Source organism: Odocoileus virginianus, chromosome 12 (assembly GCF_023699985.2).
Source record: "Odocoileus virginianus isolate 20LAN1187 ecotype Illinois chromosome 12, Ovbor_1.2, whole genome shotgun sequence".
In the NCBI taxonomy this organism is placed as follows: Eukaryota; Metazoa; Chordata; class Mammalia; order Artiodactyla; family Cervidae; genus Odocoileus; species Odocoileus virginianus.
The window spans coordinates 12,794,425-12,814,001 of NC_069685.1; the positions used below are offsets into that span (position 1 = coordinate 12,794,425).

The 19,577-nt window shown below is 40.5% G+C and overlaps 1 protein-coding gene across 3 annotated transcripts in view; it reads right to left on the reverse strand.

Annotated features, from left to right (window-relative positions):
* The window catches only part of HHIP (hedgehog interacting protein), a 108,019-nt gene that overhangs the window by 15,868 nt on the left and 72,574 nt on the right, over positions 1-19,577 (reverse strand). For all 3 annotated transcript variants that reach the window (XM_070474810.1, XM_070474809.1, XM_020878464.2), the window contains exons 9-11: positions 19,028-19,151; positions 17,617-17,747; positions 13,852-13,933 (exon numbers count right to left, since the gene is read on the reverse strand). In XM_070474810.1, the coding sequence (XP_070330911.1) occupies positions 13,852-13,933; positions 17,617-17,747; positions 19,028-19,151 (337 nt within the window). The remainder of the gene's footprint in view (positions 1-13,851; positions 13,934-17,616; positions 17,748-19,027; positions 19,152-19,577) is intronic.

Here is a 19,577-nt window from a genome sequence, read left to right on the forward strand (position 1 = left end):
GAGACCACCAGGGAATTCCCTTATTCCTTTATCCACAGTCATGTTCGATAAGTGATCCCTTACAACTATAACCTTTGCAAAACCAGTTTCCTTTTTTTTTTGACAATTAGTCATCTCTATAATAGAAAGTAGAAAATTAAATTATACAATCGTTGTTTAGTCTCTCAGTCGTGTCTGACTCTTTGTGACCCCATGGACTGTAGCCCGCCAGGCTCCTCTGTCCATGGGATTTCCCAGGCAAGAATACTGGAGTACGTTGCCATTCCTTCTCCAGGGATCTTCCTGATCTAGAGATCAAACCTGTATCTTCTGAATTGGTAGGAGGGTTCTTTACCATTGAACCCAAAAAATTATAAAATGGGGAATAATAAAAGGATCTTAACAGAAATTCTAAGGAGGAATAGAGAAAGTATTTCTGCTCTACTATTTACAATTGGAGAATTGTAGTATGTGTGACTTCAGCATTATTTATATAGTCCAAACTGAGCTTCTGATATCCACACCTCAGTCTTAACCCTCAGACTTCCCAGGTGGTGTTGGTGGTAAAGAACCCACCTGCCAATGCAGGTGACGTAAGAGATTCAGGTTTGATTCCTGGGTCGGGAAGATCCCCTGGAGGAGGGCATGGCAACCCACTCCAGTATGCTTGCCTGGAGAATCCCATGGACAGAGGGGCCTAGAAGGCTACAATTGATAGGAGTGCAAAGAGTCAGACATGACTGAAGTGACTTGGCATGCACACAATCCTGATCCTCCTACAAGGAGGGCAGATCTCTATTTCAGTTCATGGCAGCTCCCTCTTTTGTTTTGTTTTTTTTTTGCAACACTATTTTCCTTTCATGTTTTTTCCCAGTTCTCATGAGGTAGGAAAAACGGTTAAGTCTGAATCCTCGTTACTCAGTGTGACGCAGAAGAGCAGCCCCAGCACCACCTGGGCGTTTGTCAGAAACATAGACTCTCAGGCCCCTCCCCAGACACAGAGAATCAGAGTCTGCACTTCACAAAGTCTGTCAAGAGACTCATGTGCATAGCCAAGTTACAGAGCGGCTTTTCTAATTTAGGGCCATTCCCAGCCAATGGTGATTAATGGGGCCATGAATTAATGTGACCAGGAGCTTCCAGGATGGAATATTCTGGAATCTTATGACTAGATGGAATAAGACCTCTGCACAAGGAGGCAGGCTTCCTGCACCACCAGATTTGATGGCTTAATGGGTCTCCTCACTCTGGAAGCATTTGGATACATAGGTGATAACCCATAAACACTCATTGGTTCTAAAATCATGACCCAGCACTTTTGCCTCAAAAAATTAAGAAAATGGAAAATTTCTCATGATTGGTGAGATTTTTACTATTTTCCCATTTGTATAGCTTGAGGCATAGGAACGAGGACTAGTATATTAGTACTGTCATCTTTTAAATACTCATTTTAGGGTCTTTCTCCAAGGTCAACATACAAAGGAATTTTTGTTTATTTTGAGTCTGGATGATTTTTTTTTTAGTTTGGGTGGTCACTAAATTCTTCTTGCTCATGTTGACATTCCTCTTTTCAGTGTCAGTTTACCCGTGAGGAATAGAAGTTTGGATTCAGGCTACATATAACCATTTCGTAGCACCTGTTAAAATGACAATACACCATACAAATTCAACTTGGCTGTGAGGAATCTTATATATGCATAATACAATCCTATTCCAGGTCAGAGAGCAGAGACTATGGAATCTGTTCCTGTGTAATCACGCGAAACTGGTTTCACAGGACTTCATGGCTATGTAGGTGGCAATACACGTTTCCTAACAATATTTTTCAAGTACCATTTGAGATCTATCAAAAAATTGAATGTTTTAAGAGCTCCTTGCTTTCATTTCCTTCTTAAGGAATGCCTTCTTTGATATTATATCACATGTAGGCTGCTTAGAAAAATCTTTTTATGTATGTCCTCAGTAACCCTGATATTGGAAAGAAGGAAAAGAAAACAAATTCAAGAATACTTCTGAAGTTATATACATTATTAATTTGTACTGTATATTTCTAGAATTCAAATTTAGAATGGGAAAAGCGGTCCTCTACCTTATTTCTCAAACCACTGCATTTTTCTGTTCTGAAAGGCACTGAGCAGTGGGGCTAGGTTTGGGCTCTTTTCTCTGGGGCCAAGGTTACTTTGTTTTAAGGTCTGTGGCTTAAATGCTGAGCGCATGATCGCTCAGACATAGGAGTGTCCATACATTTGTTCCCCCATAATGTCCAGACATTTGTTATCTATGTCTGTGTCGCTATTTCTGCTTTGCAGATAAGATCATCTATACCATTTTTCTAGATTCCATATATATGCATTAATATAACAATATTTGTTGGACTGCCTAGTGCTATTATTGTCCAGTTACTCAGTCGTGTCTGACTCTTTGCAGCCCCATGGACTGCAGCACCCCAGTCTTCCCTGTCCTTCACCAGCTCTCTGTCTTCACCTTTGCTTAAACTCCTATCTATTGAATCAGTGATGCCATTCAACCATCTCATCCTCTGCTGTCCCCTTCGCCTCCTGCCTTCAGTCTTTCCCAGCATCAGGGTCTTTTCCAATGAGTTGGATCTTTGCATCAGGTGGCCAAAGGATTGGAGCTTCAGCTTCAGCATCAGTCCTTCCAATGAATATTCAGGGTTGATTCCCTTTAGGATTGACTGGTTTCCTCTCCTTGCTGTCCAAGGGACTCTCAAGAGTCTTCTCCAGCACCACGGTTTGAAGGCCTCAATTCTTCAGCACTCAGCCTTTTTTATTGTCCAGCTCTCACATCCATACATCAGTTCAGTTCAGTCGCTCAGTGTCTCTGACTCTTTGCAACCCCATGGATTGTAGCACGCCAGGCTATCCTGTCCATTACCAACTCCCAGAGCTTACTCAAACTCATGTCCATAGAGTCGGTGATATGATCCAACCAACTCATCCTCTGTTGTCCCCTTCTCCTCCTGCCTTCAATCTTTCCCAGCATCAGGGTCTTTTCCAATGAGTCAGTTCTTTGCATCAGGTAGCAAATCAGGTAGTTCTTTGCATCAGTATTGGGGTTTTAGCTTCAGCATCAGTCCTTCCAGTGAATATTCAGGACTGACTTCCTTTAGGATGGACTGGTTGGATCTCCTTGCAATCCAAGGGACTCTCAAGAGTCTTCTCCAAACCACAGTTCAAAAGCATCAATTCTTCAGTTTTCTTTATAGTCCAACTCTCACATCCATACATGACTACTGGAAAAATCATAGCTTTGACTAGATGGACCTTTGTTGGTGAAGTAATATCTCTGCTTTTTAATATGCTGTCTAGGTTGGTAATAACTTTTCTTCCAAGGAGCAAGCATGTTTAATTTCATGGCCAAAGTGATTTTGGAACCCCCCAAAATAAAGTCTCTCACTGTTTCCATTGTTTCCCCATCTATTTGCCAGGAAGTCCATGATCTTAGTTTCCTGAATGTTGAGCTTTAAGCCAACTTTTTCACTCTCCTCTTTCACTTTCATCAAGAGGCTCCTTAGTTCTTCTTCACTTTCTGCCATAAGGGTGGTGTCATCTGCATATCTGAGGTTATTGATATTTCTCCCAGCAATCTTGATTCCAGCTTGCACTTCATCCAGCCCGGCATTTCACATGATGTACTCTGAATATAAGTTAAATAAGCAGGGTGACAATATACAGCCTTGGCGTACTCCTTTCCCAATTCTGAACCAGTCTGTTGTTTCATCTCCAGTTCTAACTGTGGCTTCTTGAACTGCATGCAGGTTTTGCAGGAGGCAGGTGAGGTGGTCTGGTATTCCCATCTTTTTAAGAATTTCCCACAGTTTGTTGTGATCTACACTATCAAAGGCTTTAGCATAGTCACTGAAGCAGAAGTAGATGTTTTTCTGGAAATCTCTAGCTTTTTCTATGATCCAACAGATGTGGCAATTTGATCTCTAGTTCCTCTGCCTTTTCTAAGTCCAGCTTGAACATCCGGAAGTTCTCAGCTCACACACTGTTGAAGCCTAGCTTGAAGGATTTTGAGCATTACTTTGCTAGCATGTGAAAAGAGTGCAGTTGTGTGGTAGTGTTAATGAGATTATTAGAACGTTCACAAATACCTGCTCAGTTTTGTTCTATGGTTAAAGATGCTACCAGAATAAAAGCAGACACCAAAGCCACTTACACCTTCCAGTAATTTCATATTCAACTTTATCATGAGATAGGGCTGACCTTGTTACTCCCAAGTTTAGAAGATTAGAACATGGATGAAAATATGAAATAATTTTCATACAGCCTAATTCAAGATGATCTGGAATTCTTTTCTAGCATAGATTTTTACTCAACTGGTCCTCTTGAGGAACAAAGGGAGCTGTATTTCAGGCCCTTTATTAACCTCCCTGTCCAAACACCACGACCAAGATACACAAGTATCTAAAAGGGTATGTGAATTGCCTTCATTCTACTTTATCAGCTTAACACAATGCATATATTTCCAGGGGAAAATTAGGAAATGAAAAGGTATATATTTCATTGAAATGAAAACCTAGGAGAAATGACTAATGAAACTAGATAAGGTTGTTTGCTTTTAGGGAGAAACAAAGTCCAATTTTATTAAATTGCCTTAGGTGTTTCTTATACTATTTTTGTTATGTCCTTAATTCAGAAACTGGTCTACTATAATTATTAGAAAAATAGGCATTTCACTTTAACTCAGTGGACTTGTTCTGAAAAATCTTGTATTGTGTAATTAAAAATAAGGTTTATAGGAAAAATAGAGCTGGAGCGGACTCTTCGAGATCTATGCAACTCTGCACGTAAAGCACTGAGAAGAGTAAAATGTGCTGCCTTGGAGCGGGTATCCCAGGGATATCGGAGGTCACCCACAGGTGGAGGAGAGAGTCACTCGGGGGAGATCAGAAGCACACAAAATATCGTGTATTAATGCATAAATGTGGAATCTAGAAAATGGTGTACATGATATTATTTGCAAAGCATAGAGACACAGATGTAGAGAACAAATATATGGACACCAAAGGGGAAAGGAGAGGGGTGGGAGGAATTGGGAGACTGGGATTCACACACACACACACACACACACACACACACACACACACTATTGATACTATGCATAAAATAGATAGGGGCTTCCCAGGTGGCTCAGTGGTAAAGAATCCACCTGCCAATGCAGGAGACTCAGGAGTCATGGGTTCAATCCCTGGGTTGGGAAGATCCCCTGGAGGAGGAAATGGCAACCCACACTGTTCAGTCTTCTTGCCTGAAAAGTCCCACGGACAGAGGAGCCTGGGGGGCTCAGAGAGTCAGATACAACTGAGTGACTGAGCATGCAAGTAGAAAATAGAGAACTGATGAGAACCTGGTGTATAGCCCAGGTTCTATTAACTCAATGCATTGTGGTGACCTGTGTGGGAAGGAAGTCCAAATGGCAGGGATAACACATATGTATGGCTGACTCACCTTGATGTATGGTAGAAGCTAAGACAACATTATAAAGCAACTGCTCCCCCGATGGCTCAGTGGTAAAGAATTTGTCTGCAATGCAGGAGACCTGGGTTTGATCTCTGGGTTGGGAAGATCTGGAGGAGGGCATGGCAACCCACTCTACTACTCTTGCCTAGAGAATCCCATGGACAGAGGAGCTTGGCAGGCTGCAGTCCTTAGGGTCACACAGAGTTGACATGACTGAAGCAGCAGCATACTCCAATAAAAATTAATTAAAAAAAACACACACGCACACAAAACCAAAAACCACAGAAGTGACGCTCTGATCTCAGGAGGAAGTGAAGCCTGCAAAGAGCCATGCGATGGCTCCTGGGCTTGGCTGGGGGAACTCCGGGCCATACTCCTTTCTTGTTTTAACTCAACTGGGAAGGCTCCTTCTGCCTGTACAAGTCAGGCTGAGGCCTTGTTCCTCTTGTCATTCTGGCTTTAGTTGCTTGGAAAGCTACATAATTTCCATGTTATGCAACCATCCTTTTCCTTTATAGGTGAGTTAATTAGTCTGAAGGAAAATCACAGCAAGAACAACAGACTGGACCAGGAAGCCAAATTACAGTGAGTTTTACCCACCTTGGTACATACTGCCTTCTGGACCATTAATTTTGGCAATTTATAATATACCATGTTTTGACATAATTTTGTTGTTCCAGAGTGGCAATATTTATCTCTGAGAACATTGCTAATGTTTTAGACAATGTGTGCAATCTCTTGATTTAAGATAAAAATAAGTCCCTTAGAGAAAAGGACTAAATTCTCATGTATATTCTCCCGCCATAACACATAATGGAGGCTACCCACTCTGGTATATTCTTGGGCTTCCCTGGTGGCTTAGCTGGTAAAGAATCTGCCTGCAATGCGGGAGACCTAGGTTTGATCCCTGGGTTGGGAAGATCCCCTGGAGAAGGGAAAGACTTCCCACTCCAGTATTCTGGCCTGGAGAATCCCATGGACTGTATAGATCATGGGGTCACAAAGAGTCGGACAGGACTGAGCAACTTTCACTTTCACTTCACTTTCATAATACCTTGCACACAGGAGACAAGCCAAAGATACCTGCAGACTGATTAAATCTCATGATTTAATCTCGTATAATTAGAATTACTCTGATAGGATAGAAAATAAAAACTGAAAAATTAGGGTTCAATAAAAAGTCAATGCAACTGCATCCTAATATAAAGAAGGAACCAAATTCTGTTCAGAATTTTATGTCCAAACTCAATTTTTTTAACTTAAAAACAACTTACAAGCCATAAATGATAAAAAAATGACACTAAATAAGAAACATTGGTGACCAATGTTTTAAATGGGAAGTAAGATTTGAAACAAGTTTCTATCCTTTAAAATAGCACAAAAATGTCAGCTTAAATTCTCTTTGAAGACTACCAGGATGACAAATTTCTAAATTTTGATGCTACACCTTTCAATTCATTTGTCAATATTGATAAAATGAGGCATTTAGGCAACAGTTTTTTTAATCAAGTAAAGTGAATTAGTTAAAAAAAAGTGATGCTAGGGTACAATATGTCTCTTTAGAAAGTGCATCTTCCTCTAGAAAGCATTTTTTACAAATTTATGTGGCTGTTCCATGCAAGATTAAATATGTCTTTATCTTAAGAACGGCAATATATGATGACATACTGTCTTACAAAAAAGTATGATATTCAGAAGGTCTGATAATAACAGATCTCTACCATTGTCCCAGGCAGGGAAGAAACATGGATACTGAAAAGAAATGGTTTTAATTATCCTTCGATAAAAAATAAATTATTAAAAAAATAAACAATAAAAAGGAAATGCTTTTAAAAGTTTTTGACTCAACAAATTCTTTTTGAAGAATATATTTTTAGTTATTCATATTCTCCATTTTCTGCCTTTTTAACAAATGCCACTTGTAAGTGGCAATTCAATCAAGTTTTCATAGCAATCTGTACAATTAATCTAGGAACTGATATATGAACATTAAAAATTGATAGTTTAAGGAAGACTGTGTAATTAATATAAAGCAGAAAATTCCCTTGAATACTGTGGTCACATGTCACATCTTCAGAAAATAGGATCTAAATATAAGAAGTCTTATAGTATAGGCTTTAAAAATAACAGGATCATTTCAATAAAAATTTTTAATAAATTATGATATAATATTTTGTATGTATCTTGAAATAGGTGATGGCATTACATAGACTTGTATGGACTATTTGAATGTCTTTAAGTATGTCTGTGTACATATATACACATACAACAAGTCTTGGTAAAGAATGAATAAAATTTCAGTTATCCTTAGACCATTACCATACATTATGTATGCATTCTCATCCATTCATTAAAAGTTTATCTTATCCCATTCTTTTGTAATATATCTTTAAATTTTCAGATACTCTGGCAATTTAGGAAGGATGTGTTAGCTAAAAATATTGTGCACCACAACATATGCTATGGCATATTAAGAATAAAAAGTAAGCAGGCACATAAGTGTATGCCATTTTTGGTAATTGGAAATGTAGAAAAACCCTGGCAAAAATGTGGACCATGCTTCCCTTGTCTTTTTGACTTCAAATCCACCACGCTGGATGGATTTTTATAGGGCATATACTTGTTCATGACCTCTAGTGTTAAGAAATTCTGTCATGTTTGAAAACTAGTCCCTCGTGGAGCCCGTGTCCCTGCTAATAGCGGAAAGGTCAACGGAGCCGCTAAACAGTTTGTGTGACTGTCAGGGTGGCCATGAAACACCGCCTGCAGCAGGAGGACTCGGCAGCTGGGTCAACAGGCACTGCGGGGATTTATCAACCCAGGGAGGCCACTTGCATAAAACTCCGACTGATGAATTGGGACTAGACTGGCTTACTGGGCTAAACCCTCTCCATTATGCATGGCTTTCTTTAGGATGGCAGAGCTGCCTGCCAGCTCCCTGAGACATATGTGAAGGATAAACAGAACCAATTTCCTCTCATGAAGTGATTTTTTGTGTGTGTGTGGAAAAAAAAAAAGCACTCTTCAGCATCCAGCATGCTAAGGAGTAGGATGAAGATATTAAGAAAAAAATAAACAAAGAAAAGTGAGGGGGGACATAGTGGGGAGGAGACAGAAGAGCAGGTTTTTTTAAAAAAAATATTAATACCATCATATTTATTAGTTTCCAGACTTCCAAATAACACATACGTGAACAGAAGAACATTGCAAACTGTTGTTACTAGCAGCAACAGTCCTTAAACAGAAAGGGTTTAGGTGAATTAGAAGTGATTTCAAGATAAGATTAAAAGTCATAGTTTTTCTTTTAGCAGCTGGTATATGAACAGTAAAACCACAAATACATAGACACCCTGGTTTAGGCATGAGGGCAGTTTTTTATATTGGCCATACAGGAGTCTGGAGATAGGATATTTCTATAAAATAACCTCTGAAGCTGGGAATTTGCATTGTTAATTTATAGACCTCTTCAGGGAATGGGCTGTGTGATTTAAGTGGGTATAACAGATAAGCAACCTGTTAAAATAGAGAGAAGACTGGGTACATGGTAATTAACTCAGTATGTTTAAGAATGATATTTTTTTACAAATTCCTGGAGAAATAACCCTGGAAATATTTCCAGGTCAAAAAAAGGGCCTTTAGTTTCAGTTTATCTGAAACAAAAATTAAAGAATCTTTTTCAATAGTGTGAAAAAAATTGCATCCTATAAAAATGAAGCTTGGTAAGTTCATAACTCTGTTAGAATCCTTTCATTTCCACTCCTCAGGAGCACTTATGTGATTCTGAAAAGATTTAACAAAGAATAAGCCTCTAAGACATGACTTGAACAACTGAAAACTAGACTCAAAGAGTTCTTTCCCTGGAGACTCAGACAGTAAAGAACACGCCTATAATGCAGGAGACCTGGGTTCGATACCTGTATCAGGAAAATCCCCTGGAGAAGGGAATAGCAACCCACTCCAGTATGCTTGCCTGGAGAATTCCATGGACAGAGGAGCCTGGTGAGCTAAGTCCATGGGGTAGCAAAGAGTCGGATATGACTAAGTGACTGACATTACTACTACTATAGAGTTCTTTAAAACTCCGTGGACATCTTGACCCCAATTTTGGCACTAAAACAACCTCAATTACCTGAAATCAATTACCTGAAAATAATTCTTGAGTGCATGGAATGAACACCAAGGGTACTAAAGAATAGCATAGGCTTTAAATCCATTATTATCTTCACAGCACTCTGCAGAAATGAGGCAGAAGCAGAATGCTCACCTGCACTTGATAGACAGGGAGAGGAGTACAGTGTGGTGGCATAATGCAACATCCACATTCCAGGACTCAGAGACAAGACCATCTGACAACTGGGCCTGCCAGGATCAACTTCCTTATCTTAACCAGCCTCAGGTGGCACTACTAAATGAAATTAAAATGATGGCCCAGTTCCTGTGCTCTATGCATTGACATGCTGGCTGAAGGAGTCCCAGACCAGGGCACGCAGAACTCAATACTCAAAGCTTCAGGGGACCTAGTGAGGTGGGCCAGTAAACTGGGAGATTGGCATTGATTCAATCTTAACTCAACTCCACCATGAGACTTGACTTTCCTACCTCTGAAGGTATCCCTATGCTAAGATGGAGGCAACGTTCATCCCTTTTCTGCTTTTCCCTTAAAATCTCCTATGTCTTAGTTAAGCTGTAGAGAAAGCTGGTTGTATTCTCATGGAAGTTTCCTTTGATTACAATGGCATTTGTATTTGTTATAATAGGTTATCAAACCATCATTTCTGAGAAGGATGCCCACTGTAAAGGATTTTACATTTATGTCAATAATTAAGTAACATATAGGCTGGGGGCTTCCCAGGTCGCTCAGTGGGTAAAGAATCTGCCTGCGATTCAGGAGACGTGGAAGACCCAGGTTTGATCCCTGGGTCGAGAAGATCCCTTGGAGGAGAACATGGCAACCCACTCCAGTATTCTTGCCTGGAGAATTCCATGGACAGAGGAGCCTGGTGGCCTACAGTCCAGGGGGTCACAGAGAGTCGGACATGGCTGAGCGACTGAGCACTCAAACATATAGCCTGAGACCAGACTGTCCTTACAGATGGAGGTGGTAATGCTGGGACCTCATCTGATCTTGTCCAGATGACCCAAGAATATTGCATATGATTTATAAATTCCCTCATCTTCTTCTTTAAAAATTATTTTTAATTGGAGAAAAATGGCCTTACCATGCTGTATTTGGCTTCTGCAGTACAACAAACGTGAATAGCTACATGTATTCACATAACCCTCCCACCCTTCGAGAGCACGACAGAGCATGAACCGACTCCCTGTGCCACGGCAGGCTCCCAGAGCAGCTTCCCACTAGCTGTCTGTCTGACACATGGTAGTGTAGATATGGCAGTGCTACTCTCAATGCATCCCGCCTTCTGTGTCTACAAGCTTCACTTTGGGGTGTGTGTGTGTGTGTGTGTGTGTGCAGGAAGAAAAAGAGAAAACATAAATCTTACAGTGTGTGAAAATGGAACTTCTATGACACAGTACAGAATATAAGATTTCTATGATTTATAGTTCTCCTCTTTTAGAGCCATGAGTCAACTGATATTTGAAATTTATTCTGAAAACATGATTCGAACAAGTCTGGGGTTCCTGCACAAGAATACAGTTAATCTAAGATTTTAATTGGAATGAGATATTTGTTGTAACAAGAAATGTCTGTGGATTATTATTATTTTTTTTTTTGGTTGATGAGGCTCTTTCTTCAAATTCTCCCTTAAGCGTTTTAGAAAAGCAGTTGTGCCCTGAAGCAGACATCCTATTAACACTGTGAGGCTAGTAATTTGCTCGTGTTTCCAAAATAGCCCCATTCACATATACTAAAGTGTCTGCTTATACAGAACTTCCACTCGTGTCGGGAGAACTACTATAATAATAAACCTTGGCATCCAAATCGAAACAGCATGCGGCTCCCAACAAATGTTTATGAAAACATTTGTTTTCTTACAGTCAGTTTAATTTTGAAATGTATGCCTAGGCCTGTGTACAAGGACGGTGTCTCTGGGACTCTGTTAATCCCCCCCACCTCCTCAAAACCAAACACACCTCTTAACCCTGGCCCCACACGTGACAGGACTCACCAGAAACAGGCACCATAGTGAAAAGTCAGGCCTGTGAGGTATGTCACTCTGAGACCACCCTAGAGAGGAGGCCCCGAGATCGCAGAGCCAAGGCCCCTCACGGCAACCCTGGTAATTAGACGCTAATAATGGACTGAAGGTGTAAAATTCACCTCCACTCACCACCAACAGACTAAACAATCCATAGGAAGAGAGAAAGCTTTCTGTGAGGAGCAAGAATGAATAATACAGCAGAAAGCTTGCAAAAGCATATCAACTTTGACAAACATAATGGAATAACAATGGCTATTTCAAAACTAATGGCATTAGATCTGAGTGAAACCCTAGACCACATTCTGAATCATTAGAAGGCTGCTCGTTTATGAATTAACATTGGCTTGATTTTTGTTCTTAATATCGCCAACTTCAATAATCACCAAGGTGTCTGATTTCTGATTTTTTTTTTTTTCATTCATTACTTTGCTTCTGTTGAAGGACATTCAAGGAGGAAAAGAACCCTTACAGCGTGTAGATGGGTACTTCTCTTATTGTGAAAGAAAATGCATACTGCTAAATAGAGAAGGAAAACTATCATCATCACTGTGTGACAGATGGGTATATATGATGTCCTCTATCACAGACCATTTAGCCTTGATTATTCTTTTTTGTTCTGCAACACCAATGTCAACCTATATTTTTCTCAGGAAAGGCAATGGATGCTTTCTGAGATGGAAAAAGGACAAGAATCTCCATTTGTTAGTCAGTGATTTTTTCAGAAAAACATACACAATTTATAACCTACAAATATTTTTAAAGGGGAATTAAATGAATGCTTTTAGTAAACTTTTTGGATTATTGGAATTTTTTTTTTCCTAAAAGAGACTTGAAATTTGGGGATTTCAATTTGCACATGGGCTCATGAGGTTAACTTAGCATAGAAAGAATTAGAAATTCACTCACATAGTGGTGTTTTAAGCATCCTTGAGAATAATACAGACAAATCTCACAGATAATGTTGGGCAAAAGAAACCAGAAACAATTGAGTACATCTTATACGATTCCACTTATAAAAAGCTCAAAAATGTGCTTAGTCACTTGGTCGTATCCAACTCTGTGAGACGCCGTGGACTGTAGCCTACCAGGTTCCTCTGTCCATAGGATTTCCTAGGCAAGATTACTGGAGTGGGTTGCCATTTCCTCCTCCAGGGGATCACGCCCACCCATGTGAGATCAAACCTGAGTCACCTGCATTGGCAGGTGGATTCTTTACCATTGTGCCACCTGGGAAGTTCAAAAATGGGAGAAGCTAACCTATGCTGTTAGAGGTCGCAGGATGATTATGCCTGGCAGGGGAGGTGACTGGAAATAGAAATGAGGGGTCTTCAGCCCCCCTGTACCCTTCCATCCCTTCTTCTAGGTGCTGGTTACATTGTGCCACTTATGAAAAACTGTCATACTGTATGCTTATGATTTGGGGCCTTTTCTGAATACATGCTTCAGTAAAAAGTTTGAAAAAAAAAAGGATTAAAAATTCATAGCACTGTGAAGCTAGAGTGCGATCACAACTGGTTCCACAGTGGTCATATATGTGAGTATACTGAAGTCCTGCAATAATTGTCTCTAAACTTACAACCTAAAACCTATTTCATAGAATGTAATTTTAGTGGCTTCTGAGAGTTCTGATTTTATCCATGAAATTAACAACTGACTCATGATGACCCAAGGTAATTTGAAAGTTGAGTGTGTGTTGAAGTTGGGTTAGGTGCATAGAGGGTAGCAGGGGAGGGATAATTAGATTCTTTAAAGGATGAAAAATTCACATCTTCCTTTTGCTGAAGTCAATAAGGAAATACTCCCGTAGCTTTCATTTGTTTGGTCACAGAAGCTGTGAGCTTCCAGATAGCTGTGAAACGAGGCTTCGATGTTGAATTGCCAAAAAAACTTTCCTTGCGTGTGAGCATGCTCAGTTGCTCAGTTGCGTCCAACTCTTTGCGACCCCATAGACTGTAGCCAGCTGACCCTGTAGACAGCGGCACTCTGCTGACTATAAGGATGCCATGGCTATGTACAAGATCAAAGTAATGCTTTTGAAGGTCAGGGTATTCAAGTCTAAGTTTTAGAGACTGGAGTTGAGGGTCTCTCCGGAGAGCACTCAGCAGATGGATGGGGCAGAAATGTTCATCTTTGAGTGCTAATTGCAATTCCATCACAATTTGAATGCACTGGAATAACTTAGAGAATATTACTTGACTTAATAGAATATTTTTTTAAAAGCTCACCTTTTGGGATCGATAATTTTGTAGAGTTTTCCATTGTGAGTCTGGGTCATACTTTTACTACTTGATAGAATGTAAACTTCACCTATGGAGAGAGAAATGCAGTAAGTTAGTTCACAGTATTGTAAGGCTTCACCTTCTATTGACTGCGTGTGCATGCTCAGTTGCTAAGTCGTGTCTGACTCTTTGAGACCTCATGGACTGTAGCCCACTAGACTCCTCTGACAATGGGATTATCTCAGCAAGAATACTAGAGCAGGTTGTGATTTCCTCCTCCAGGGGATCTTCCTGACCCAGGGATCAAATTCAAGTCTCCTATGTCTACTGCATTGGCAGGTGGATTTTTTTTTTTTTTATCATTGATTCTTTACCATCTGGGAAGCGCCATGTGTATGTGTATATTGGGCTTCCCAGGTGGTGCCCGTGGTGAAGAATCCACCTGCCAATGCAGGAGACACAGGAGATGTGGGTTCAATCCCTGGGTTGGAAAGATCCCCTGGAGGAGGGCATGGCAACCCACTCCAGTATTCTTGCCTGGAGAATCCCATGGACAGAGGGGCCTGGCAGGCTACAGTCCATGGTGTGGCAAAAGAGTTGGACACGACTGAGGCAACTAAGCACTCATAGTACATATATAATATATACTTGTACATCCTCAGATCACTTGCCTGAAGATTATGAGAGCTTCCTAAGTCCACCCTCAGTGCATCCGGACTCCAGTCACTTCTTCCCACGTCTCCCCATTGCTCTGGTGTGAGCAGAGGGTGGTCTCTCACCCGGATGGTGGCCACAGCCTCCTAACTGACCGCCCTGCTCTTATGCTTATTCCTCTGTGTTCACTCTGAGTGTATCAGCGGCAGAGATTCCTTAAAAGGCAAGCTAGAGAATATAAACCGGAGAAGGCGATGGCGCCCACTCCAGTGCTCCTGCCTGGAGAATCCCATGGACGGAGGAGCCTGGTGGGCTGCAGTCCATGGGGTCGCTACGAGTCAGACACGACTGAGCGACTTCACTCTCGCTTTTCACTTTCACGCATTGGAGCAGGAAATGGCACCCCACTCCAGTACTCTTGCCTGGAGAATCCCATGGACGGAGGAGCCTGGTGGGCTGCAGTCCATGGGGTCGCTACGAGTCAGACACGACTGAGCGACTTCACTCTCGCTTTTCACTTTCATGCGCTGGAGAAGGAAATGGCAGCCCACTCCAGTGTTCTTGCCTGGAGAATCCCAGGGACGGCGGAGCCTGGTGGGCTGCCGTCTATGGGGTCGCACAGAGTCGGACACGACTGAAGCGACTTAGCAGCAGCAGCAGCGTGTATAAATTGGGTTGCACTCTTCTGTATCAACACCCTCCAATGACTCCTAATTTCCCTCCAATGGCTGCTACCCTCTCTCCAAGCCACGGCTAAGTCCTGACAGTGGTCTATGACCATGTGCTCCCCCTATTGCTCTGATGCCATCTGCAAAGTTTTTAACCTCACTGGCCTCCTGACTTTGGAAACGAGAGGCAAGTTCCCGGCCCAGCATCCTGTTCTAGGCCCCCGCTGTCCTTGGCTCCTCCTGTCTGAGCATCTGTCCAGGTCCTGTCTGTCAGTAACTCACCACCAGGTGCATTTTCCCCTTTTCGCCTGTGCTTATGTCACGTTTCTTGACTGTACTATTTATTTTAATAGATCTTTTTGATTTGGACCATTTTTAAAGTCTTTATTAAATTTGTTACCATATTGCTTCTGTTTTATGTTTTGGCTTTTTTGGCTTTGAGGCATGTGGGGTCTTGGCTCCCTGACCAGGGATGGGACCCCCTGCACTGGAAGGCGAAGTCTTAACCACTGGACCACTCGGGAAGCCCCCTTATTGTGTTATTTAAAAGTACCCTTGTCCCAATTCCTAGTACACTGTGCCAACTCTCTCCTCTTAGGAGAGAACCACTCTCATTTATGACCATTCCTTCCATATAATTCAATACATAGAACTGATCATATGAATAGGGAATTAGAAGTTGTTTTTATGATTATATGTTTATGAGACTTTAAAATTTATATTTGGTTCTCATTCACAAAATAGTCTTTGATGTAGTCTATATTTCTCTATTTTAACCTGTTATTGTGTATTAAGCACACCCTACTGCTTTCTCACTTTTGGAAAGGATATTATGGGACTTATAATAAAGGCATGACACAACAGAAAAAATGGCATTAAAAAGCTAAGGAATGTAAGTAAAAAATTCATATTTGTTTCATCAACTACTTTATGTAGTTTACCACATTTAATCCTTAAAACAAACCCATTCTGATTTTATGGTTAAACACACACACACCCAGAAAAAACTCAGTAAAAAAATCTAACTCACTTTATTATAGGATTCTTAATTAAAAACCAAAGAGTTTACATTGAAGAGTGAAAGTATATTTACTCTAAATTATGAAATATACAAGATATTTTTGGTTTTGGACAGTAAGAACCGTGTGTGCCTCATTTCTGGTTCTCCTCCCAACACTGTATTAAGTATGGACAGATATTTGGACATTTTAACCATGGTGGGGTGATGGTAGTAGGATAAATGATGGTGAGTTATTGGCAGTAAGGTCTGGGGGAACCAAAATGATTCATCAAAATAATTCTAAGTATTTATCTCTAACTCTGTCATAAACAATTTGACCCTAATGTATACTTTAAAATCAGAGTTTGCCAATGACGTTTAAATTACACTACAGAAGACTGAAGTGATAAAGGCTATACTTCTGGTTCATTTGAATGGGGTAGAAGAATTTCAAGGCAGACTTAAATGCAAGATGCTTGCAGAGCTAAAACAAGGAAGAGACAGACTGGGCTACTCTTCTTGGATCCCCATATTCCTGCAGCTCTGGAATTAGTGCTTTGTGCTGCAGGAATCTAGTTTGAGTCTCTTGGCAACCGAAGTGAATGGCATGGAGGTATTTCTGAGGAATTCTCTGTTTGGTGGAGGAAAAGCAAATCTGAACATTTAGAGTAAATAATTATGATTTAGATGAAAACACAACTCTTCTTTCTTAATACCTAGAAATTCATGTCCAAGGCTAAAAGAAGCATGGTAGCCACAGTTTGTTTGGATATCATTCTTTAAAGGGAATCATTATGATAGCTACATTTATCTCTAAATTTTAAAACTGGTAGCATTTCACTCTTTGGTAACATTCCAATTATCAACCTCTTTTTGCTTTTTAAACTGCATACATTTTGGATAATATATCAACAAATAAATTGTATGTTATCCTGGAGATTATCAAGGAGAAGATAATTTTCATTCTGTTGGGAAGCAGATCTATAATCTCAGATTATTTCCAACAAATTTCATGCCCTGATGGGCAAAAAATTTAAAAATTAGGAAATAAAGTGAGATTCAGATTGCAACCTATTTTAAATTTATTCCAAGAGACATGGATAAGTGGAATGGTTTTCAGACAGAGAATGTAAACAAATGTCTTAACTGCTTCAAAAATATCAGTAGCCATTTGAAATTTTCTCTCTCTTAAAGATTCAAAAATTCTCTTTTGTTTCCAACTCCCATCTTCCTGCTTTGTTTCTTTCATGTTTCTGGAGTAGAAATAAGATTTAAAGACCCCCCCCAGAGAAAGTTTCTTGGAAGAGAATACTGAACTGGTCATCTTTGCTGGAGGTTACATTTCCAACAAAGGGAGGTTGAGATTATTTTGCTTGTTTTTCAGAGTAGAACAGAGCCTCTTGGGCAAAGATTGAGAATGGAACTTAACAGAAATAGTTTGTACAGTACCTAATTCGTCTTCTCCAAATCCCAAAATGTGACCTGAAAAGTAACCCCTGCAGGAGCCACCGTTGCCAAGACAGAGAGGTTTTTCTTGCCATTGCTTGCTCACAGGACTTTGCTGGAGGGTTAAGAAATTCCTGCAAGAAAAGCATACCAGAAACCTATGATGAAAACATGCTTTTGCCTAAAAGACACAATGACACATTTAAAATAAAGCTTGTAGTAAATAATTCTTGTGCCACGGACCTGGCTTCTAAAGGGAAAAATAATATAGCCCAAAATGTGTGTGAATACTCTGAAATTCCCATGTGAGGAAAAAGTACTTAAAGATGACATTTTGTTTGGAGGGGGTGGGTACTAAAAGTACCCGAGTATGAGAAATACCCTCCCCTTCATCTGGAGAATGATACTTCCTGTCCAGGACTAGACATCATGCTGTGCTCTCAGTCAGAGGGACAGGGGAAGAACACAGGGTCAGTTCACTTTTCTATTTCCTTTTAGTCACCAAGCATATCAGCTCTGTCATGTGCCTGAATGACAGCGACTTGGGAAACAAGATCCTTATTTTGGGCTTCATTACAGAGTTTCTTATAATTATTGATAAAGTGACCTCTAAGCTTTAGGCTAAAATTTAATTTTGCAGTATTCCTATCCATAGAGAGAAATTAAGGTCTGTTGCCAAAAGTCCTGAGAGTCTGGCAAAAAAAAAAAAAAAAATTCTTAGCCTTCCAATAATTTTAAAAATATTTACTTAACTCATGTAAAACTACATTTTTTCAATTTACTCATGATCATGGTAAATTTATGTTAAGGATGAAGGGAAGAGCCTAAATAATATGAAATGTCCATCTGAAGACTTCTCTGCTCTTAAAAACTATTTTATGAATTTGATCAAGTCTGTTTCAAAAGCATCTTTTAGGAAATTCTTTAATTCCCCCCACCATACATGGTGGAACTAAAAGTAAACACTAGGGCTTCCTTCATGGTCCAGTGGTTAAGAATCCACCTGCCAGTGCAGGGGACACGGGTTCAGTCCCCGGGCCAGGGATATTCCACACGCTGCAGAGCAACAGTCTGTGAGCTGCAGCTATTGAAGTCCACGCTCTCGAGCCCTTGAGCTGCGACAGGAGAAGCCACCACAGTGGAAGGCTGTGCACGGTAACAAGAGAGCAGCCCCAACTCACTGCAAGGAGAGAAGTCCTGTGCAGCAGGGAGGACCTAACACAGCCAACGGAAAAAAAGAAAAGAAAGACTAACTGGTAGGGTTGAAAAAATAAATATTAATAAACAGTAGTTTTTATGTGTCCCACGCCCGACCTCCAAAGGGTGACATGCATTTGAATATTTTTTGATGATTTGCCCAATAATCCAAGGATATGTCATTCGATCTATCAAACAGTGGTGTCACGAAGCCTACCCATTACGATCTGCAAACACGTAGCTTCCATAGAGTCTTTCTGACTGGCAGCCTCGGTAAACAAATCCACCAACCAAAGGACCATTACTGAATGGCTTGAATTCTAAAAGTGATGGCTCACTTTCTGGAAATAAATAGACATCACATTAGATCAAATGAAACATATTTTTATAAAGGAAAACTAATGTAGGCCAGGTGGCACTAGTGGTAACAACCTTGCCAATCCAGGAGACATAAGAGATGCAGGTTCAATCCCTGCATCAGAAAGATTCCTTGGTGGAGGGCATGGCAACCCACCCCAGTATCCTTGCCTGGAGAATCCCATGGACAGAGGAGCCTGGCAGGCTACATACAGTTCATGGGGTCACAAAGAGTCAGACATGACTGAGGCCACTTTGCATGCATGCACGCACAATGTAGGCCATGCCACAATTACTACAGTAATTTACTTTAACTCTGAAATGTGTTCCATGATGCGTAAGATGGATTCTTGCTATAAATCTTCAGTGAAAATAATTAACCCTTTTGCTTAAATATTATAAAATGTACA